We start from the raw sequence: 24,448 nt of genomic DNA, 5'->3' as shown, positions 1-24,448 counted from the left end.
CATCTGAAACCTCAGCTTCAAGAGACTCTGGTGTGTTGAATTATAGAGATTTCCAGTCTCTACAGTAGAGGCAGGCAAGAGAGAAAGATGTAGAAACAGAGGTTGAGTACGCCAAACCATTGGATTAGCCACAGTTGCTCTGGAAAGGTGGGGCACTCGGTGTATCGTTGGCCGGCCTTTCCCTCCCTCATCTTCAGGCATCCAGTGCACATATATTATCTCATTTTTTCCTCAGTTCTACCTTTCAACAAAGTATTATTATACCCACTTTATAGATAAGGAAACTGAGGCTCATAAAGTTTAAATAATGTGCAAGAAGGTAACAGACTCAAGGTTTGAACCAAGATCCACTTTGCTGTTCTCACATGGTAGAATTTATACATGTGCTTTGCTGAAACTGATCACTAAACAATAGCAGCCTCTCTCTATTCTCAATTCCCTTTATCCTGGCTATGATTCACTGGCTTTCCAAATGGCTGAATAGGCCTGGGACTCTTCCACCTCCAAACCTTTGCTCCAGCAATTTTCTTAGTTACTTGAGTTCCTTTATTCTGTGGGCCACCCGAGAAGCCATTTGTGTCAGGCTCTCTGGGTGCAGAAAGGAGGAAGGATTTATCCATCAGCTTGGATCTGCAATTCATCAAAGAATCACTCCATTAGGGATTGCTGTCCTTTCCTCCACAACTGACCACACAGATCCCAGCCATCCTTTAAGGCCTAAATCCAAAACTACCTCTCCACAAGGACTTCACCAGTCTCCCTGGCAAAGGCTGACCTTCACTGAGACTCCCCTGCATTGTGTCTATACCTCCCTTCAAACATTTCCCAGACACAACTGATATAATTGCCACTTCTATAGTATAACTTCCTTAAAGACAAGAACTATGATATTGATCTCTGTGCCCCTTAAATCTGCTGGCACAGTGCATGTGTATGGTAAGGATTCACTAGATGAATAATAAATGAATGAATTTCCCTACTGAGGTGCTCTCTTCTTTAACATATTGGAGAATCTGTATCTGGGTAATTATAAATCAATTGCTCCAGTCTCTTAATGCTTTTAATTAGCAAGATTTTTCTTTATCTCAGCAGTCCCCAACCTTCTGGGCACCAGAGACCAGTTTCATGGAAGATAATTTTTCCACGGACAGGCAGGGGTAGGAGATGGTTTGGGGATGATTCAAGTGCATTACATTTATTGTGCACTTTGTATCATTATTGCATTATAATATATAATGAAATACTTATACCACTCACCATAATGTAGAATCAGTGGGATCCCTGAGCTTGTTTTCTTGCAACTAGACTGTCCCATCTGGGGGTGATGGGAGACAGTAACAGATCATCAGGCATTAGATTCTCAGATGGAGCATGCAACCTAGATCCCTCGAATGCGCAGTTCATAATGGTTCACAATAGAATAGCATTCTCAATTTGCTCCTATGAGAATCTAATGCCACTGCTGATCTGACAGGAGGCGGAGCTCAGGTGGTAATGTGAGTGATAGGGAGCAGCTGTAAATACAGATGAAGCTGCTTCTCTTGCTCACCCACTGCTCACTTCCTGCTGTAGCGTGGACTGGTACCAGTCTGTGGCCTGGAGACTGGGGTCCCCTGCCTTATCTTTTTTCCCGTATTTAGTGAGACCTCATCAGTTGTTAAGGCCCAGGTATTTATCTTCCCTTAAAATACATATATTGAAACCTAATCCTCAATGTGATAGCATAGGAGGTGGAGATGTTGGAATGTGATTAGGTCATGAGGGTGGAGCCCTTATAAATGGGATTAGTGCCCTTGTAAGAAGCTGAAAAACCACAGTTGTCTCCCTTCCACCATGTGAGGACTCAGCTAGAAGGTGCCATCTATGAACCAGGAAGTAGACCCTCACCGGAAAACAAATCTGCCTTGATCTTGGTCTTTCCAGCCTACAGAAATAAATGTGTTGTTTGTAAGTTACCCAACTAATGGTATTTTGTTGTAGAAGCCCACAAGGACTAAGACATCAGTTAATGTACATAGAATAATTTTTACCTATTTATTGGTTTTGTGGCTTCTCATTTTTTTTTTTTTTAAATGAACTTAAAAAAAGAGAGAGAGAGAATAATGTCTATCTTCGGAGTTCAAATGAGTTTTTTTTTTTTCCTTTGGAACAACCACGATGGGACACTTTTTACAGTAATGCAGGCATTTACTGTAAGTAACAATTCATCAGACCAAAAAAGGTGGAATAAATCACGAAAGTAAAAGTATCAAGGAGTCTCCGTACTCTACATTTAATCCATTCAATTTCCTGCTAAAGTAGAATTTCTTCCATTTGTGTCAATCCTTTGGGATCAGCCTACAGCAACAGTCTCCTCAGTTTCTTCTAGAAACTTCCCAGTTTAGAACCCCAAAAGAGTGGCCAGAAGTCACCAAGGCAGGTTCTCTCCTGTGTGTAGTTAATGAGACTGGTAGGCCAGCCGCTTCCTCCTGGTTGCCATGGAAATGACCAGGCCGCTGGCCCTCTGAAGACGGAAAAGAACAGCAAGTGCAAGACCACGCATTCCACCCTGGCTTGCAGATTAAACCAGCTGTCAAGCCAGGGTGAAGGATCCGTGGCCAGGCAGAGGTCTGTGGAGTGGAGAGGCAAGGCCTCACGATGGAACTCTGAGATGTAAGTAATTTCTCTGTTCCTCTTTTTTAAAAAGCATGCCTAGTCTGACAGTTTTTAAGAGCTTCAGAATTTCTGCTGCATGGCAGGAACTGTGACGGTTGGAAGAACCATTATCAGGGTCACCTTCTTGTTGCATTTGCATTTCCTGAACATAATGTACATGTATGAGTGGCTTTCACTATGAAACACTACTTTAGGCTTCCAGTCATATGAATTCCTCTTTACTGAGATCCTGCCTTGAAAATGAAAGATTTTCAGTGCATTAAGCAAATAATGAAATGGTCTTCTCATTTAAACCCTAAAAAGATAAACTCACTTAAGGCTAATATAACAGAAAGCTCCTTGAAATCTTGTGTCTATTTTAAAACATCTGGCTAGACTTTTCCACTAGTCTTCAGTGCTAAATAATAATTAAGGAAAAGAGATATATCAGATCTGATATCTCTTTTCCTTTTTGTGATCGCAAACAAAGAAAAGTGGGAACTCCCAAAACATCGGCTGATATTGTTTCTTTGCTCTGTTTTATCTTTTAATCGTATTATATTTACTGCCTATTTACACACCAGGCTTTATAGAGTTTGCTGATTAGAAAACAAAGAAAGAAAAGAAAGTAAGTTAAGATGAGCGTTAACATTTGGATTGGATAGTTCGTGTTTTTAAAAAATTGGTCTTTTATTCAAAAGTGAAAAAGCATGATAAATAATGTAGCAAAAGGCAAGATGAGGAGGGGAATGTTTTATCTCAAAATGAGTAGAACATATACAGTCTTGCATATATTTCTTTGTTTAATAAACATATTTCTGGAAAGTTTTTAGCACAAAGTATATTGGTGTATATTGAGGACAGGAAACGTTTCAAAAACATTGTGCATAATATTTATAAAAAACCCATCCTTAAAAAATACCAAAAAGAAAAGATCTCATTTGTTTGAAAATTTTTTTACCAAAAAGAGCCATCCTTGAGAAGTTTTTTGCTTTTTTTAGACTAAATAATGCAATATGTTTGGAAGAAAAAAAAAAAAGACTTTTCATTACTTTTTTTTCTGACAGAAATTGGGCATTTTCTGAAAATAACAGTTTCAATAAAGTATTTATGGATATGAGTGCTTTTCAAGAGCTGACTTGGATTTCTCAGCTTTCTTTTCCACACTAATATTTTTCACTGCTTAAAGCTGCTACATTATCAGCTTTTAAAATTCAGTGCCCAGTGGCTTGTGTCTGTGTCTGTGGGAGCTAGTAGGTCAACAGGCCCCAGTGGGAAGAACAGGCAGGCCTCACAGTTCTGTGGGCATGGGACCAAGGGGTAGCTGTGCAAAGCTGTGGATGTGAACCCTGGTGATGCAATGAACTGAGTGTCTACCAAGTCACTCAAGGGAAAAGCCTGAAGGATTTGCACTCATTGCCTAATTCACTCTCTCAAGGACTGTGTCAAGTAGAAAGGTACAGTAGCCACATATTCTAGTTAGGACTTCCCAGTGGCTCACTCTCTGAGAATTCTTTGTCCCACATTCCATACCTATGTTAGCAGAAGCAGCACTCTGCTCATATTGTCCTCTATTCTGATTATGAACTTAAGAACAGATTTCTTTCTTATGGTTCTGGAGACTGGGGATTCCAAGGTCAAGGGGCCTGCATCTGGCAAGGGCATTCTTGCTGTTTCATCCCATGGTGGAAGGTGGAAGGGCAAGAGAGCATGTGCACACACATAAGAGAGACAGAGAGGAAGGGGGTCAAATTCATCCTTTCATTTGAAACCTATTCTCATGGTGACCAACCTACTCCTCAATAACAGCATTAATCCATTCATGAGGACACCACATCATAGCATTTAGCATGAGGGTTCTATACACATCTAGGTTAAATGCCACAGCATCTAGTAATAGAATACAATGCATGGAATCTCCCCTGAATAGACCCAAGACCCTGGGGTGGGAAATAGCACTGTAATTTCCACCATGACTCTTCAGAGTATAGTTGGCTGTCTGGGTTCAAATTTTAGCCATTATTAACTACTTCTGTGACCTTGGACAAGTTATTTAACCTCCCTGTGTATCATTTCCTGATATGAAAATGGGACCATATGCAGTGGCTCATGCTTGTAACACCAGCACTTTGAGAGGCTGAGGTGCGTGGATCACTTAAGATCAGGAGTTCGAGACCAGCCTGGCCAAAATGGTGAAAACCCAGTCTCTACTAAAAATACAAAAATTAGCTGGGCGTGGTGGTACACCACCTATAATGCCAACTACTCGGGAGGCTGAGGCAGGAGAATCGCTTGACTCTGGGATGCAGAGGTTGCAGTGAGCTGAGAGAGTGCCGCTGCCTGGGTGACAAACCGAGACTCTGTCTCAAAAAAAAAAAAAAAAAAAAAATGAGGCCATAATATCTACCTGTAGGATTACAGAAAGGATTAAATAACATAAAATGTGTGAAACACTTAGTACCTGGCACAAAAGAAACACTCATTAGATCTTACTATTAGTGAATAAAAATATGGATAGTTCCTGATATCATTCAATTTTCAACATACAACATACATGTATCACATTTTATATTTTAAAGTATATTGCCTCTTTATCAATGACAATTTGCCATATTTAGCTAGCTTAGCCTTGGGAACATGGGGCTGAGGAATGGTGAGTTATAGATACAATAACATTTCTCATAGGAGTCCGAACTTCCTTGGGGATCAGGAGCTGTGTGTTTGGCATGTTAAGTTGGAGATGTCTACTAGACATTCAGAAAGAGCTATCAGACACAATGTGGGACATGTGAACATGATGCGGTCAGGAGGTAGAGACATATCTCAGTTCACCATCAGCATCTAGGTGGTATTGAACTTCACAGGACAGCATGCAGGCACCAAAAGAGTGGACGCACATACAGAAGACAGCCATGCACTGAGCTGCGGACATGCAACAATAACAGGTAAGAAGATCAGATGCCAGCCAAAAGACTGAGAAGGAGTGGCCATTGAAGGAGACAGAAAACCAGGGGAAGGTGACATCATGGAGGAACAGAAAGCTATTCACTCAAAAAGAAGGGAGGAGGCAACCAAGTCAGATGCTGCTGGGAAGTCAAACAAAATGAGACCAGGAAATTAATCACTGAATTTAGTATGGGGGTGGTGGGATTCACTGGGAACCTGATGAGAATGGTTGCAATAGAATGATCACAGCAAAAGTCTGGTTTTTGGGAGTGGCTTAAAAATCTAACACAACTAGGTACTAAGCTCTGTGTGATAACAGATTGGCTTGCAAAACCTTTTTTTTTTTTTTTTTTTTAATTTATCTTACAATAGACTGATGCTGCACTCTAAGAAAAGTAGGTTTGAGTCAAACAAGAACTGTCACCTATTCCCCCAGCCTAATAAAATGTCATGAAAGAGGAGAGATTTGAAGATAGTATGAGAGATGAAGGTGGTTTCTTAGTGGATAAGAAACAGAAATCATCCCAAATACAGAGGGCGGCATAAGCAGCATGAGGGGAACAGGGTCCAGATTGGAGAATAAGAAAACACAATGCGGGCAGGCGCGGTAGCTCACGCCTGTAATCCCCACACTTTGGGAGGTGGGAAGATCTCTTGTGGCCAGAAGTTGTAGATCAGCCTGAGCACTACAGTGAGACCGTGTCTGTACAAAAAATTAAAAACATTAGCCAGTGGTACGCACCCATAGTCCTAGCTATTCAGGAGGCTGAGGTTGGGAGGTTTGCTTGAGCCCAGGAGTTCAAGGTGACAGTGAGCTACTGCACTCCAGCCTGGGTGAGGGAGCAAGACTTTGTCTCCAAAAAGGAAAGAAAGAAAGAGAGAGAGAAAGGAAGAGAGGAAAGAGAGACAGAGAGAGAGAGAGAGGAAGGAAGGAAGGAAGGAAGGAAGGAAGGAAGGAAGGAAGGAAGGAAGGAAGGAAGGAAAGAAAAAAGAGAAAGAGAGAAAGAAAGAAAGAGAGAGAGAGAGAGAGAAAGAAAGAAAGGAAGGAAGGAAGAACAATGAAAGCCCAGTGAGACATCACACACACACACACACACACACACACACACACACACACACGTACTCCTCGAGGCTTGTCCCCACAACATGCCTTGGTGTATCTCCTTTCCCAGTTTTGATCCACTTCCCATGAAAGGATTACTTCGCATTTGCATCTCCGAAATGCCCGGTCTCTGGGTCATTAAAAAAAAAAAAAAAGAAAAGAAAAGAATCTTCTCTGTGGCCAGGAGGTCTGAATAATTCATTTGGAGTTGTGCCTAGACACTATTTCATGGGCACTCAGTTTAGCCCAAATCGTGACGCCAGATTATCTACTGGAGCTCTGCTGCTGTCACAAAACTAATCTTCAAAGAGTAATCAATGAGATCAGGATTCACTCTTTTTAAATAAAATTCTTATTTTGCAATAGTTTTAGGTTTACAGAAAAATCGTGAAGATAATGGAGAGTTCTCATATAGAGTTAACATCTTACATTAGCATGGTACATTTGTCACAATTAATAAACTAGTGTTGACACACTATTATTATAAAATAAAGTCCAAACATTATTCAGATGTCCTTAGATTTTGCCCATTGTCCTTTTTTTTTGTCCCAGGATCCCATCCAGGATCCCACATTACCTTTAGTCATCATTCCCAGGAGGCATTTTAAAACTCTGAAAAATCTTTCAAGAAGGAAACAAGGTTTAAATGTTCATTGGTTCCAATATTTGTAACCAAAACCAGCAAAGGAAATTTTAATTCTTATTTTTATCCAAACTTGAATGGTCAGAACTATAGCTTGAACACAGTTGAAAGGAAAAAAAGCCCAAGGCTTACATCTCAAGGAAATAGTGCAGGTACTTTACGGGAATATAAGAAGGCACAACTGTAAGTGGAAGATCTGAATTCCCTTTTATTGTTCTGGAAGCAGGTAATTAAAATAGTAAAGGTCTGCCAGCCTTTTTTTTTTTTTTTTTTCTCATCTCCTAGCAAAGGGATTAGTGTCTGACTCATTTTCCTTGGCAACCTCACACTCACATAATACTGGCCCAGTAATTTCAGCACAGCTCTCCCTGAGTTAGCTTTACAAGATTGGACTCTGAAAGGTTAGGTCGTGGGGGAGTTTTGCAGCAAGGGCTGTTGTAATCGCTCAACCAAGAGCAGTCAGGGGAATGGCTTTGTGATGCTCACAAATGTCTGTGAGACCAAAGTATACTAACTGTACTGATGTTTTCCTTCGCCCCTCAGAGGGTGTGTGGCATAAGATGGAAGGGCAGTGATTGGAGGCCTGACTTGGGACTCACGGTCTCCATTCTAGCCAAGTGTATTTTACCCTTCATCCTCATCAGATTCAAGGGAAGTTGTAAGGCAACCGAGAACCTAGACTAGGCCTTTTGGTAAAGTCACAGGTGGTTGGAGGTGCCTCCTGGGATTTTGCCAGATGTCATTCAGTGGCTTTCAAGGATGAGGCACAGCTAGGCCATAGGAGAGTAAGCTCAAATTCCCACCCTGTCACCTATACACAGAAACTCATTCTGGTTTCTCTGCCATGGCTAGGCCATATAATGAAACTCGCTGAAGAAGAAGATGAATGTTGCGTGCTGATTTGATAACACTCGACAATCCTAGGAGGTAAAAGGCAAAAGAGGGGCTGGGCAAGGTGGCTCACGCCTGTAATCCCAGCACTTTGGGAGGCTGAGGCAGGTGGATCACCTGAGGTCGGGAGTTTGAGACCAGCCTAACATGGAGGAACTCCCTCTCTACTAAAAATTAGCCGGGTATGGTGGCACATGCCTGTAATCCCAGCTACTCAGGAGGCTGAGGTGGGAGAATCGCTTGAACCCGGGAGGCGGAGGTGGTGGTGAGCCAAGATCGAGCCATTGCCCTCCAGCCTGGGCAAGAAGAGCAAAACTCCGTTGCCCCCACTGAAAACAAAAACGCATAAGAGGGAATCAAGGACCAATAACATGCCTCATTGGCTTAGCCAACATAGGGACTCATTAGGATAATATTAACAGTCGTGGTGTGCCCCTGTGTGCCCAGCCCTGTGCTAAGGTCTAGGGAAACTGCGATCAGCAAGAAGGCATCAGAAACCTGGCCCCTGAGACGGTTGGCTGTGTCCCCACCCAAATCTCATCGTGAACTGTAGCTCTCATCATTCCCTCGTGTTGTGGGGTGACCTAGCGGGAGATTATTGAATCATGGGGGTGGTTTCCCCAATACCGTTCTTGTGATAGTGAATTCGTCTCGCGAGATCTGATGGTTTGATAAGGGGAAACCCCTTTCACTTGGCTCTCACTTTTCTCTTGTTTGCCACCATGTGAGACATGACTCACTTTCCACCATGATTGTGAGGCCCCCCCAGCCAAGTGGGACTGTGAGTTCATTAAACCTCTTTCTTTTGTAAATTACCCAGGCTTGGGTATGTCTTTATTAGCAGCACCAAAACGAACTAATAAAACCCCACAGTAAACCAACAAGGAAGCCCCGTATCCAGGCAGCAAATTAGTGGGTGAAATTAACACCCAGGTGAGCTCAGTGCTTTCCAAATAAAATATCTGCTTTTCAGGCAGTTCTTACTCAGCTTCTAAGCTCCTGAGCACTTTAGTCTATTTCTATGATTCAATCAATTTAATCTCAAACCAGTAATCCAGCTGATACCTGAAGAGCCCCTGGCTTCACCAGGCACAGATGAACTTAAGTGAACACGAATAGCTTGTATTCTGCTGGTTCATGCTCCCACCTACCTGATACAGGTCCTTGCCTCCTGCCACCACTATGTCTACAAAATAGAATTTTCTCCAGGTGCTTCTTTGAGTCCCCAGGGGTCTTGCCTATGCTCACAATGGTCCTTTCATCTGCTCCCGTCCCCAGCCCCCACTGGATGCTGACTGTCCCTTGCCTTGGCCATGGGGCTCCCTGTTGCTTGATGACCAGGGAGCAACATCCAGGGGTGGCCCCAGTCTGTTCTCGAGAAAGGGTCAAATGGTGCCACCTGTCCCTCATTCCTCACTGTGCTAGAGCCGAGCTGTACTCAGTACAGAAGTGGAGAAAATGCTTCTATCCATCACTCAATGTCGCCCTTTCTTGCCTGGACAGGGGGCCACTTGTACCTCACATCTCAGAATTCTCAAAAGCACTTCTTGCAGCCTTTGCTTGCTACCTGACCAGACTCAGCCTCAGGCATATGTTTGGGCTGTAAAGACACAAATGCTACTGTCCCATCCCTCTGTTCTTCACTGCCCTGGACCCTCCCATATCCTCTTCGCTCTTCTTTCTTCTTCAACAATTCCACGTATGCAATTAACCACCTGAAGATGGTTCCTCCTCAACTCATAAGACATATCCAAATATATCCATTCGGGCTTGGCAGGATCCAACATGGTGTGACTATTCTATGGGAGCATTGAGTTTGGTATTTCAGGAGAATAGTTAGCCTGAGAGCTTATGATCTAGGCTAATGAGAGGAATAAACCACATAATGTAATTAGCAAACACTGCAGGGCTGTGAATACAGAAGGGCTGCTTTGGTCCACAAGGGTGGTTTGATGTGGTGGTTTGGTTTCGTCATCATCTCTGTATTCATTTCCTATTGCTGCTATAACAAATTTCTACAAATTGGCCAGGCACAATGGCTTACACTGTAATCCCAGCACTTTCGGAGGCCAAGGCAGGCAGATCACCTGAGGTCAGGAGTTTGAGACCAGCCTGGCCAACATGGTAAAACCCCATCTCTACTAAAAATACAAAATTTAGGCTGGTATGGTGGCACACACCTGTAATCCCAGCTATTCAGGAGGCTGAGGCAGGAGAATCGCTTAAACATGGGATGCAAAGTTTGCAATGAGCCAAGATCATGCCATTGCACTCCACACTCCAGCCTGGGTGACAGAGCAAGACTCCATCTCAAAAAAAAAAGAAAAAAAATCTACAAATTTAGTGGCTTAAAACAACATATCTATATTCTTTTACACTTCTGGAGGTCAGAAGTTCAAAACCAGTCTGACCAGGCTATTGTTAGGGTGTCAGTAGGCCTGGTTCTTTCTGGAGACTCCAAGGGAAAATCTGTTCCTTGCCTCTTTCAGCTCCTAGAGGCTGCTGGCATTCCTTGGCTTGTAGCCACATCGCTCCAATCTCTGCTTCAGTTGTCATATTGCCTTCTTCTTATACAGACCCTGTTGATTACATTGGGCCCGCCCAGATAATCCAGGATCATCTCCTTATCTCAAGTTTCTTAATTTAATCATGTCTGTAGAGGACTTATGGCCATGTAAGGTAAAGCATTCACAGGGCCCAGGGATTAGGACACAGGCACCTTTAGGGACCATTATTTGACCTACTGTAATATCCATTAGGCACAGTAGGAGATCAGAAATAAAGTGTTTTGATCACAGCCCACATTCCTGCTGTTCCTTTAAACATTTTACACACATTTAAATTAGTAGAAATGGGAATCGGATAATTAATTTCTATTTTCCAGACTAGCTCACTAATAATTTCAGGACCTCACAGTCCTCAGCATTTACAGGAGGACATTTGTAAATCTGATTTGATTGGTTACAGGAAAAATCATGCAAAGAGACATTTTTGTTTTATGCTGTGCCTGTTCTCTCTCTAGTCAAATGTTTGATACAAGTAATGCATTAAATGAACCAGTTACTTTAGATTTCTTTGGGGTGGCTTTTGGGATGCCCTCACAGAGCATGGTAATATATTTGTTATCACTATGACTCCGATATTACAAAATATCATTGTCTATGAATAGTACTATGTATATTGTAGTATACCTATGAGTACTTATTAGTACTACAATATACATAATACTATAGAACTATTCAGACTGGGTGCGGTGACTCACGCCTATAATCCTAGCGCCTTGGGAGGCCAAGGCAGGAGAATCACTTGAGCCTGGGAGTTTAAGACCAGCCTAGACAACATAGTGAGACCCCATCTCTAAACACAATAAATAAATAATACAGTACTATTCATATATATATATATATATGATCACATGCATCTACTTTGCTTTTGTAACCTGTGTGGTTGGATTATTATCCTGTGCCATGTCAAGAGAAATAAGACTCAGACAGGTTCTCTGACTGATCCAACTATATACTAGTGAGTTCAACATGAACAGTCACAAAAATATTTTAAAGTATGTCCTCTCAAAACCCAAACTGCATACTTGAAGCTAATTTTGCCTGCATAATTCCAACTTACAGAGATATGAATTTACTTCATCTTTTTCTAGATGAGCAAATATATCAGATGATAGCATACAGTTTAGATCCTACTATATAAACCAAATGAGATTCTGATCACATCAGAATTACTGGGAACTCATTTCCTGCCCCTCACAATGAACTGCGTAAACCACAATGAAAGGGAAATGATCTTCACCCACAGAGACTGCACAGAACGGTGATTTCAGCATTAGATCCTTGTAAGGGCCTGTGAAAACTCAGTGGCTCGTACCAAGGATGAGGATGTGCTGTTGTGGAATGTGAAGAAGAAATAAAAGACAACACGTACCACAGTAAGAAAACATTGGGGAGGGACCCAAATTACCTTTCAACTTCATAAGCTTTGAAATATTAAACAACAAAGATATAATTCCCTTTTCAAATATCATCTTACATAGTATTTATCTCTAACCTGCCTCCTGCAGTGCATTTGTGGAACAAAGCCAAAGAAAAGAAAAATGCTAAAATCCCTTTTTCCAAGAGCATTTCAAGGTCCTACATCTAAAGCCCTCACACAGTGCCTATGTGGGCATCTCATCCACATAACAGAATAGCCAACACCCCTCCTTGACCTAAATGGGAAGAGGGGTTGCACAACCCTGGACAAGTGGGCACTGGACCTGAGAACAGGTGACCACTTGTTTCTGGAGCCCTAGCGTGGAGTCTCCACCCCACACTCCTCCATACTTTCTATTTGATCCTTGCTGTCTCTCTAATAAGGAACAAGGTAGCCGTAAGGCTTACAGTGTAAATACCCTTGGGAAAGAATGTGTTGGTTTAAATTCCGATTGAGGCCTAACCAACTGGTATCAGATCCCAATCTGTGAGCGGGTTTTTAGCACTGGCTCCTGGAAAGAATGGATGATCAAGGAATTAAGAGGAAGGCACATCAAGGGGAACTGGGGATTGGAGAGCTACTCCACCTACTCAATAGCTCGCCATAACTAACCCTCACTAGCAGCTAGGCTTGCTGCCAGTCTGATGAAGCCCTCCAGAGTCTCCTAATTCTGAGAAAATGAGCTATGTTTTTCTCGTGGCTGTCAGGGCTCACAGTGGATGTCTCAGGGAGTGGCGTTCCCAGGCAAACTGTGTTGGGATGCTAAGAATGAGACAACGATGGGAGGCTGAGGCAGGAGAATTGCTTGAACCCAGGAGTGGGAGGTTGCAGTGAGCCAAGATCGTGCCACTGCACTCCAGCCTGGGAGACAGAGCGAGACGAATGCTTTTCTGTGCTGCCCACTGGGCTCTCCTGCTCCCTGTACCACTGGTTCCCTCCCAGGAGTTCTAACAGGTGTCCTGACTTCATGGTCATAGGAGGAAGACAGCCTCATCCTCATCCCCACCTTCTCAATCCTACATTCTTGGTCCTCTCCATCCCCTTGAGGATTCCAGATATTGAAATAGATTTATCCAAAGAGCCTGGAGTTAGAAGGAGTCAACAATTGGATAGATGGAAATCACTGAAGAAAATACAAAAGAAAAATATTTTGAACTCACTGTCCTGACTCTAGTGTCTTCTCCCCAGATTTGATCTCTCCCTGGCAGCCTAGGTTACCTTCCTTAAACAAGATCTAAGCAGATGTCTCCTGCTTCAGACCTTTACCATCTCATTTTTTGTCTCTTGCGGGAGCCTCCAAAGAGGGAGTTTACATCACAGGAGGTTTGCAAGCCAAGCTAATGGGGTAGAGCTGAAAATATTCAAACTTTCATTTTTATTTATTTTTCATCTCAAATTTTTAAAAATGCTACTGTTTGTGTATTGTTGATAATACAGATGATATGTAAGCATGGTAATATGTGAATAGCCTATATTAATTAATTCCTAAATTAACAGATACATCTATTGGGGAGAGTTTTAAAATTATTTATTGATGGGGTGATGATCAGAAGAGTTTGGAGACCAAGTAACTGCCAGCATAAAGTCCAAACCCCTTAGCTTGATCAGCAAAGTCCTGTCTAACCCTGTCCTCCTGCCTACCTCCCCAGCCTCATGGACCCCCAGATGTCTTATACCTGCTCTAAACATACTAAGGACTTTAGTCATTCTGACATCTGCGCCAATGACTCTTGTATCTGCACTGCCTCACCTTTCCTAACCCGAACCTCTTCTCTGCCTGGCCCAAAGAGCATATCCTTTGGGAGTCTTTCCATTTCTTCCTTACCACCACTCCATCTGCATCTTTTTTTTTTCTTTTTTTCTTTTGAGACGAGTTTCACTCTTGTTGCCCAGGCTGGAGTGCAATGGTGCAATCTCGGCTCACTGCAACCTCTGCCTCCCAGATTCAAGTGAGTCTGCTGCCTCAGCTTCCTGAGTAGCTGGGATTACAGGTGCCCACAGCTGGGATTACAGGTGCCCACAACCACGCCCAGCTAATTTTTTATATTTTTAGTAGAGACAGGGTTTTACCATGTTGGCTAAGCTGGTCTCAAACTCCTGACCTCAGATGCTCTGCCCACTTTGGCTTCCCAAAGTGCTGGGATTACAGACGTCAGCCACTGTGCCTGGCCTCCATCTGCATCTTTAAGAACTACCAATCACGTTGTCTCATAATTAGTTGCCCAGTTGTTTGTTCCCAGAGTACATTCCAAGTTCTCTGGGCAAACTTCAAGTCCCTTGAGGGCATGGATGATATCGTCTTCATTTTTGCCTCCCCATGACTTAGGCCATTTGCCTGGCATGCAATAAATGTCCTCTAAATGTTGATTTCTCATTTTCTTTTGAGAAAAGAGGGTGTAAAAATCATAAGTTGCAAAGCAATATTATCACCTGCTGTATTGTACCCAGCTAACACGGTAGGCTAGCTGCTTTGACAAACTTCAAGACATCAGTGGCTTAGAGCAACTGAGATCTGCTCCTCCCTTACATCACAGACTAATGCCATTAAGGGGGTAGAGGGGTGTGCTCTCTTCCATACAATCATTCAGGGATTCAACCTTTTGTCTACAGTTCTGCCATCTTCTAGGGCTGTCGGTTCCTTTGTGGAATCTTCTACCATATTCCATAGGCCAGAACTCAATCACATGGCACCACTTCACTACCAGAAGCTCAGAAATAAAGTCCAACAATGTGCCAAGGAAGAAGAGGTGAAAATGGCATTCATGGGGACTAGAAGTCTCTAACATACCTAGGTTGTAAGACACAATAAGTAGCTTGATGCAGCCATGACAAAAACTCGGCGGATGTCTATGCATCCAAATTTTTCAGTCAAGGTGCTAAAAACTGTGCATGACTTTTTTTTTTGAGGCCGAGTCTTGCTCTGGAGTGCAATGGAGCAATCTTGGCTCAAAGCAACCTCTGCCTCCCGGGTTCAAGTGATTCTTCTGCCTCAGCCTCCTGAGTAGCTGGAATTAAAAGCACATGCCACCATGTCCAGCTAATTTTTGTATTTTTAGTAGAGATGGGGTTTCACCATGTTGGTCAGGCTGGTCTCAAACTCCTGACCTCGTGATCCACCTGCCTCGGCCTCCCAAAGTGCTGGGATTACAGGCGTGAGCCACTGCACCCAGCCTTTGTGCATGATTGTTAAATATTTGAGCCTTTAAATCACCGGACAGGTTTAAAAACCAGAGCTACTATCAGAGTCAGTTTGAGTATTATTTTTGTATTACAGCTGAAGAAATCTCAAGAACAATACTAGCAACTAGCTGCATAAAGGCAGAGGGTTCTGAATTGAGGAGATACAGACATCAGTTACTTCAAAACAAATTCCACACAGATTCCTTCTCAATCTAGGATTACACCCAACATTTAGATAATGTTTATACTTGGCTTCAAAAGGAATGTTTCAAACTTGACTAGTTCTGTTTATAAAAAGATATTACTAATAAGGAGATATTATGTCAGTGGGAGGATAGCATTTGGAGCATTTGCCCAAAACAGATCTGAAATGTCATAAATAATGATGTTCTGAGTGCTATAGTCCTAACACAAAAGACAAATAACTAATTGTGGAAAAATCAAGAGACGTTCTCCAAATTCTTATAGCAATTAAAAATCAAAAGCACTTTAAAAACGTAATTTGGAAGTGAGTTTAATTTGAAATCAAAAGTGGTTTTTATTTTATTTTATTATTTGAGATAGAGTCTCACTCACTCTGTAGCCCAGGCTGGAGTGCAGTGGTGCGATCTCGGCTCACGGCAACCTCCACCTCCTGGGTTCAAGGGATTCTCATGCCTCAGCCTCCTGAGTAGCTGGGATTATAGATGTGCACCACCACACCCGACTAATTTTTGTATTTTTAGCAGACAGGGTTTCCCCATGTTGGCCAGGCCAGTCTTGAACTCCCGACCTCAAATGATCTGCCTTCCTCAGCCTACCAAAGTGCCAGGATGACAGGTGTGAACCACCATGCCTGGCGGTGATTTTTATTTTTAAAGTGGAAATGCAATTAGGGGAAAGACTCAAGAGAAGAAACTGTGAAAGGCTTGAGTCATAAGCTGAGGAGATGCCCTGGCAAGAAGCAGTCTCAAGTATAGATCTGAGTTATGGCTCTGGGGTTAAAATCAGAAGAAAGCCAGGGCCCGGGCACCCCAAGGAACACACTGTGAAGCCAGGACTTGGAGAGGTAAGCAGGGCTATCACTCACAAATGCAGTCCCCAACGTGTGTCCCTGCAAAAATCCTTGAAGATTCTTGGGAGGTAAAAACGAGGGGCCTTCCAGTAAAGGAACCAATTTGAAATTCTGAATATATCCCACAAAGTCAGATATATATCTGCACTCTTCGAGTTCATTTTATCTAAGTGGTGCTTTGGTGTTTGCTGAGACTGAGAGGAGTAGAGTTGCAATGCTCACCCACGCTCATCCCACAGGTCTTGTGGGCACCCACTTTTCTGACTGCCTACCTGGCCCTTTTCTAATAGTGCCTCCTGATTTCCCTTTGCAGAGCCATCCTTCTACCTTCTCAGTCCACTGTTTGCAGTGTGGCTGATCCCATTCACTGGGTCCTGAGCTGAGCGTACGACTCAGGAGACCAGTGTATTTTTGCCTCCAATATTTATGTATTTACTTATTTGGTTATTTATTTTATTATTATTATTATTATCATTTTTATTATTATTATTATTATCATCATCATTATTTGGTTGCAAAGTCTCACTCTGTTACCCAGGCTGGAGTGCAGTGGCACAATGTCTGCTCACTGCAACCTCTGCCTCCCAGGTTCAAGCGATTCTCCTGCCTCAGCCTCCCTGTTGCTGAGATTACAGGCACGTGCCACCCTGCCTGGCTAATTTTTGTATTTTTGCTAGAGACAGGGTTTCGCCATGTTGGCCAGGCTGGTCTCGAACTCCTGAGCTCAAGCGATCTGCCCGTCTTGGCCTTCCAAATTTCTGGGATTACAGGCCTGAGCCACTGCGCCCAGCCATATTTATTTATTTATTAGAGAGGGGGTCTTGTTCTGTCATCTAGGCTGGAGTGTGTAGTGATACAATCATAGCTCACTGCAGCCTCAAATGGCCTAAGATTTCAAAGCCCAGTGAAATCACAGCTCACGAGGGGTACTTGAGGGAAACTAGGGGAGGAAGGTTTAAGACACAGTCTCCAGCAGAATTGGCTGTCATGAACCCGTGGAGTAAGAATTGGGGTTAGGTCGTGAGAAGAACAGGTGCCTTTTCATATCATCCCTCCCTCTGTCAGTCACCCTAGGCAAGAAGCTATCCAGAGAGACGCCGAGGCCAGGGACTGAGTGTGCTCACACACCTTGCCCTGAATCTGCACTTGTGTCCCTATTTCTGCCTGTGCTGCCATAACAGATACCACAACAGGGTGGCTTAAACAACACCGAATTCTCAGACTCAAGTGATCCTTGTGCTTCAGCCTCCCGAGTAGCTGGGACTATAGGTGCGCACCATCATGTCCAACTAATTTATTTTATTTGTAGAGATTATGTCTCATGATGTTGGCTGGGCTGGTCTTGAACTCCTGGCTTCCCACAATCCTCCTACCTTGGCCTCCCAAAGTGCTGGGGTTACAGGTATGAGCCACCACACCCAGCAGCCTGGTGCTATTTAAAAAGAGTTTTTTGGGTTTTTCATTTGTTTGTTTTCTTGAGAGGTTGCTCAGCTGATAGAAAGTAAACCTGGATCTACTAGTGACCATCTTGTCCCCAGAAGGAGTGATCTTGTCTGGGAATAAAGCCCACAAATAAGAAAGAATAACTGAAAGATGGAAAGACATTTCTGATAACCTTTTTTTTGAGTAGCTGGATCAAGCCATGCCTGAAATCCTTCCTTAATTTTTCAAATAAGTGAGCAGTTTCTTTTTTTTTTTTTTACTCAAGTCAGTCTTAATTGGATTTCTATAGCTAGCAGTTAAAAGAGTTTGAGTACACTGTCATTTGGTAAACTATGTTTTTTCATTCATTCAATGAAATTTGTTGAGTCCTTGCTATGTGCTAGGCACTGTGTGGGAAACTGAGAATATAAAGCCCAAAAACTGTTCTCTCAAGGTGTTTACCCCAGTGAAAGAGAACCTTGAACGGTACAGCCAAGTGCGGTGGCTCATGCTTATAATCCCAGCACTTTGGGAGGCCGAGGCGGGCGGATCACCCTGAGGTCAGGAGTTCAAGACCAGCCTGGCCAACATGGCAAAACCCCATTTTTACTATAAATACAAAAATTAGTCGGGCATGGTGGTGCGTGCCTGTAATCTCAGCTACTTAGAAGACTGAGACAAGACAATTGCTGGAACCCAGGAGGCAGAGCTTGCAGTGAGCTGAGACTGTACCACTGAACTCCAGCCCAGGCAACAGATCAAGACTCCATCTCAAAAAAGAAAAAAGAAACCCATGGTAGACTGAAGGAGGAAAATATCCAACTAGCATCTCTGTGGCGGCTCCCATAAACGGGTTACCAGGGTATTTGCCCCACTCGGTGCCCTCTTAGTGAGCCTTCCCCCTGGGCATGTGTTCTTGTTCTGGCATTGGGACTTCCTGATATCCAGGAAGGACCATCCTGAGGTCCAGCCAGGGCCTTACTGTTGGGAAGTTGCTCACAAATTCTTCTGGGAACTTCTTGTCCCACATGTTCCAGCAAACCAATATCCTTTTCTCTTCTGATCTCTTTTCCTCCTCCACGGCTGCCCCTGAACAGGACTGGCACCTGAAAGAGGGAGGCAGGCACTTTTCTCAGTAAGTCTGGGCTGATGAATAGACCTCTCCCCTCTCTTTCCTTTTAAGGCTAGGGTCAGGGTGGGCCAACGGTATTGACGGCATTCCTGGTTCTGGGATGACAGGGTTACTGGGACACGAAGTCCCAGAGGCCTCCAGTGGAATCTGGGACAGCTGATTGTCTAAAATTATCTTGTAATTAATAAATTATTCACCGTTCCTCAGGACCTCAGGATGGTCCCTGCCTCCTGGACATCAGGAAGCCCAAAGACCAGAACAAGAACACATGCTCACTAAGCGCGGCAGACACACCCACATTCTAACACTGCTTAAGACTGTTAAGCCTCTTGTACAGGGAGAACACTTGTTCTCCACATTTCTCAAAGCTCTTTCTTTCATGACAAAATGCACCTGTTAATAAATCCTTTAAGAAAATCCTGTGCCAACTTCAAAATAGACACAAAGCTCTATAAAGCGCCTTATCCAGTCCCCAACGTCGAATCTCTCTCTCTCTCTCTGCTGTGTTCTCATAGCAGCCTGTATGTTCAGTACAGCGCTTCTCAGTTCAGCCTTATTTGTCTTTTCCTTTGAGGATAAATCCTGGAGGATAGGATCCAGGTCTTTTGTATCTTTGTTTCTTCTGCTTGGCCTAAGCCAGGGCCTGGCACATGGCCTAGGCTGGGTCCTGCCCAACTCCTGCATTTGCCCCCTCCTCCCACTTCTTCCCCACTGCTACAGCCTCTCCGTCCTCACATGCAGGACTGGCCTGGCTTTGGGCTCTGATGCCCAGCCCATTGGAAGCAGAAGGAATTTCGTTAGGACATAAGTTCTATGAGGACTGGGCCCTGGGTTGTCTTGTTCTGAGTTGTAACCTAATGGCTAGCAGAGGGCGTGCCACCTAGTAATCTTCCAATAAGCATTAGTTGAAGGAAGGAAGGAAGGAAGGAAGGAAGGAAGGAAGGAAGGAAGGAAGGAAGGAAGGAAGGGAGGGAGGGAGGGAGGGAGGGAGGGAGGGAGGAAAGGAGGGAGGGATAAATGCATGAATACAGTCAGAATTGCTGTGAATCAATGTCTTGCTCTCTGTTCAAGTTTATGCGGCAGAGCTTACTTCTATCCTCCTGGCATTCCAGTCATGGGGTTGTGGCTTGTGCCTCCTGCCTGTCTACCTGATCCCTGACATTTTTAGCTTTGATTCCTTTGGATTTCTAATTGCCCTGTGGCCTCGTCTTACACCCTAATTGCTGCTTGTCTGCCTAGCCTCTTCCCTGCTGTCACCATGCTCTTTGGACACATGTTGAGATCCTCAGACTGACCCTTCCATCTGTTGCTCCCTGACCCTTAGTGTAGTGGCCCTGCCAGTAGCTCTGGGCCCTCCCACTCAGAGGTCTCATGCCCAGTATCCCACCACACCCATGGAACTCAGCAAATGGAGATGGACTGAATTGTATTGTTTGGTTTCTCTCTTCAGTCATTGGGGGAATGCGATTACTTTCGTCAAACTGAAATGTGGTACACTCTGCCATGATGCTCATCTCATTCCAATCACACCACAAAGGAGGACCCTGCATCTGTCATATGCCAGACACTGTAGGGCTTTTCCTCCAAAACTGGACATTGGTGTTGCTCTTTAAATTACCCATGCATCCCTACCTTATCTAGATTTTTTAGAAGTTCCTATATATGGTTTTGTTTTGGAGCCCTGCAATTGACAAGATCAGTTCATAAATTTCTTCTGGCATAAGAGTAGCTAAATCAAAATAATTGTGATTAATCAGTGGGAGATTAGTCTTTTTGTTGTCTATTACCACAGTTACTTAGGTACATTAGGTAGGAGGCCCTGAAAAGGATGAATGGACCTACAAACAGATTAATACGGTGGGGATGGAAGGCATGTTTATCTACTTAGAAATTAAAGCTTACCATTAACTAAATGCTTCATTGGTATTCATGCTATGTTGTGTAATAGGTAGTGCTTGGATAGCTGAATCCAACAAAGAAGGGTTTGTCTCCTGAATTCCAGGAAGTCAGATACTGAGGGGGAGGAAAGCATGTGCATGTTCAGGTGTTTGTGGGCACTTGATACTAGTAATTGGATGTTTGGAGAATGTGCTCTCTCAACTCCAAATCCCTGCCCGTAGATAGGATGCGGTAGGTCTCCTCTCTGGCATCCGCTCTGGCATTGCTCTGGCTGTGTTGTTGACATGCTGGTCTCGCTGTCAGCCGACATGACTGGGAGTTTTACACCTCAGATGAGCAGAGCTCAAAGGTTTGGCTGCTGTCTCTGGATAAGGTGCTGAGAAAAGAGCTTTCCCAGTGCCTGGGCTGCAAGTGTTGCCTGCGGCTCAAGAAACAGTTACTAGAACAGTGAGAAAGAAATGTTTACAACTTGTTTTTTTCTGGGGTTCCTTTTCCACAAACTGTGTATTTCAAATGAAAGGTTGTGATAAAGCTGCCTGTTTTCTTTCAGGTGAGTTCCAACAAATTGGTTCACAAAGGTGGGGGATAAACACACTGGCCCACGCTGGGCAAGCATGGCACCACCTCGCAGGCACTGTCTCCTTCTGATCAGCGCTCTGGGCGTCTTTGCACTTAACTGCTTCACCAGAGGTCAGAAGAACAGCACGCTCATCTTCACAAAGGAAAACACCATTCGGAACTGCAGCTGTTCTGCCGACATCCGGGATTGTGACTACAGTTTGGCCAACCTGATGTGCAGCTGTAAAACTGTCCTGCCCCTTGCGGTGGGGCGAACCAGCTACAATGGCCATCTGACCATCTGGTTCACGGACACATCTGCACTGGGCCGCCTGCTGAACTTCACGCTGGTCCAAGACCTGAAGCTTTCCCTGTGCAGCGCCAACACTCTCCCCACTGAATACCTGGCTATCTGTGGTCTGCAGAGGCTGCGCATCAACATGGAGGCCAAGCATCCCTTCCCAGAGCAGAGCCTACTCATCCATAGTGCTGGGGACAGTGACTCCAGAGAGAAGCCCATGTGGTTACACAAAGGCTGGCAGCCATGTATGTATATCTCATTCTTAGATATGGCTCTTTTCAACAGGGACTCATCCTTAAAATCATATAGTATTGAAAACGTTACCAGCATTGCCAACAACTTTCCTGACTTTTCTTATTTTAAAACCTTCCCAATGCCAAGCCACAAAAGCTATGTTGTCACATTTATTTACTAACATAATAACTGCGTCCAGCTGCCTGGAACTTTGGCAAATGATGGATAATTTGCAGAAGGAATCTGGAAATAAGGCCGTGAGATAGGTATCCCTACCCACAACTGTGCCTCTCTCTGCAGGCTCCATTTGCAACACAGCCACACACGCCAATAACCAGCTCTCTGTTCTGCTCTGTGCCCAACTGCCAGCGCACTTTTGAAAAACAAAAGAAAAAGAAACCCGAAAACCAACTTGATTCCGTCCAGGGACATGTCTTGGGAGGCAGCTAGGCTTGGTCTCTGCAACTAGGAGCCTGTAGGGAAACATCCCGTCAGAAATGGAGAAAACAATACACCCTAGAGACTGATTAGTGGAGCTCCTCCTAGGAGGTGACCCCCAAGAAACATATCTTCTTTCAAAATACTGCCTTAATTTTTTTCTGTTTCATTTTGTGAAATTGCTTGGAATTCCTCTAAGTAGAGAATAATTGATTTCAGAGGTCTTGGGACTGTGAGTTTTATAAAATGGCCGGGCGCAGTGGCTCACACCTGTAATCCCAGCACTTTGGGAGGCCGAGGCAGGCGGATCACCTGAGGTCGGGAGTTTGAGACCAGCCTGACCAACATGGAGAAACCTTGTCTCTACTAAAAATACAAAATAAGCCAGGCATGGTGGCACATGCCTGTAATCCCAGATACTCCGGAGGCTGAGGCAGGAGAATCACTTGGACCTGGGAGGCGGAGGTTGCAGTGAGCCAAGATTGCGCCATTGCACACCAGCCTGGGCAACAAGAGCGAAACTATCTTAAAAAAAAAAAAAAAAAAAAAAAAATCCACTGCAATTATGATACAAATGTCTAAACCTGGAGTGGAATGAATTTGAAACATTATTGCATTCATGACGCCATAATGATAAGAAATAGTCCATGACTTAACAGGATGTCCTGGGGCTAATGACTTTAGATCACATACATCACTTTTTTTTTTTTCCTCTTAACCTTAACATAGAGTAACTGAAATAACCTGCAATTTCTACATTTGCTTAATTGGTGGGGGACTTTGCCATTCAGGCTAATTAGCATGAGTCCATGTCAGTGTTTAAATTAGGCCAAAACAAAGACCAAAGTATTAATTTTAATAGAAAAATGTGACCTCATTACTGACATTGTACTTCAGATAATGTTAAAGTGATAGAAAAAGATAAGGAAAGGGGGAAAAAGGAGGAGAAAGGAAAGCAAGAAAAGACAAGTGAAAAGATTAGTAATATATTCACTGTCATTAGTTACTGAAAATATAACAAATTGAATTTTAATAATTTTTATTAATAAAGTATAAAATTAAATGATGTTAGAAAGTATATGCCTCCTATAAATATCTTCCATTTGGTAGCTTTTAATAGTTTCAAAGCCCTTTCACATACGTTTTAAGTGAGTCTTTTGAGAAATACTTGTGAGTTAATGAGACTTAAATCAATAGAAAAGGAAAACTAATTTAGTTATAAATCAAGCCTGAGGTTTCAGATTTCTGGACTAAAAATATGGTTCAGTTTGTGCTGCTGTGGGATGAAGAATGGGCAGAGAAAATCCACAGCACAGGCATGGTATCCACTTAGCTGCAGGGTTTGGGGGACAACAGGGAGTGGTGGGATGGTGGTTAAGTAAGGGTGCATGCCCCACCTGAAGCTCTATAGTGGCTCAGCTCCCACTGAGTGCTGCCATGGGAAAATCTGATGGGGCCAGATCTGATCCTTCAAGAGAATGAGGTATTCCAGGTTGTTATGTGAATTCTCACAAGTTGTAAATGTGGCATGCCATTCAGCATTTTTGTCTGTTTGTTTTAATTAATATCATGTGGGTCAAACAAACTATGTCAATGGTACCTATCTGGCCTGGGGCTAGTAGCTTGTTGCCTTCAGCCAGTGGTGTGCTAATAAAAGTTTAACCACCAGCTCTCCAACAGGAAAGGGAGGTGGGCTGCTCTGCCTGTGAAGTAGCCATGCTTTCATTCCTTTACTTTCTTAATAAACTTGCTTTCACTTTACTCTATGGACTAGCCTTGAATTCTTTCTTATGTGAGATCCAAGAACCCTCTCTTGGGGTCTGGTTTAGGACTGCTTTCTGGTAACATCTTTATGGCAACCACAAAGGGATGATACTAAGGAGACCCCTGACCCAAAGGAAATAGAACAACACTGACTGGCCGACTTTGGAGTCAAGGAAACTTTTCTTTTGAGCTATTGACAGCTTTCAACAATTGAGTAAATTATGCTCCTGTGAACAAAATGTGAAGCATGTTTGTTTCTCTCTACC

General features: G+C 43.5%; 1 protein-coding gene and 1 long non-coding RNA gene across 5 annotated transcripts in view; one reads left to right on the top strand and one right to left on the bottom strand.

The window, feature by feature from the left end:
- Nucleotides 1–24,448, bottom strand: part of LOC103882627 — a 122,899-nt gene that overhangs the window by 89,069 nt on the left and 9,382 nt on the right. Inside the window, exon 4 of one of the 3 annotated variants that reach the window (XR_002520833.2) lies at nt 18,584–18,962. The exons of the other annotated variants lie outside the window; for them this stretch is intronic. This is a non-coding gene — a long non-coding RNA (uncharacterized LOC103882627). Of the gene's footprint in view, nt 1–18,583; nt 18,963–24,448 lie in introns of those variants that run through there. 3 annotated transcript variants of the gene reach the window in all.
- Nucleotides 2,485–22,563, top strand: C4H21orf62 (chromosome 4 C21orf62 homolog). Of its 2 annotated transcripts, XM_031665714.1 has the most exons (3): nt 2,485–2,652; nt 5,499–5,579; nt 21,438–22,563. In XM_031665714.1, exon 3 carries the CDS (start codon nt 21,502–21,504, stop codon nt 22,159–22,161), a length of 660 nt encoding a protein of 219 aa, XP_031521574.1. In that variant the 5' UTR covers nt 2,485–2,652; nt 5,499–5,579; nt 21,438–21,501; the 3' UTR covers nt 22,162–22,563. The 2 variants fall into 2 exon arrangements, with proteins under 2 accessions (XP_031521574.1, XP_009200619.1); XM_009202355.4 differs by lacking the exon at nt 5,499–5,579.

Source organism: Papio anubis, chromosome 4, assembly GCF_008728515.1.
Source record: "Papio anubis isolate 15944 chromosome 4, Panubis1.0, whole genome shotgun sequence".
NCBI lineage: Eukaryota > Metazoa > Chordata > Mammalia > Primates > Cercopithecidae > Papio > Papio anubis.
This window is presented reverse-complemented; position numbering and strand designations above follow the sequence as displayed.

Coding starts and splice junctions, on each gene's coding strand:
- C4H21orf62 (XM_009202355.4), top strand. CDS start 21,502: ATGGCACCACCTCGCAGGCACTGTCTCCTTCTGATCAGCGCTCTGGGC.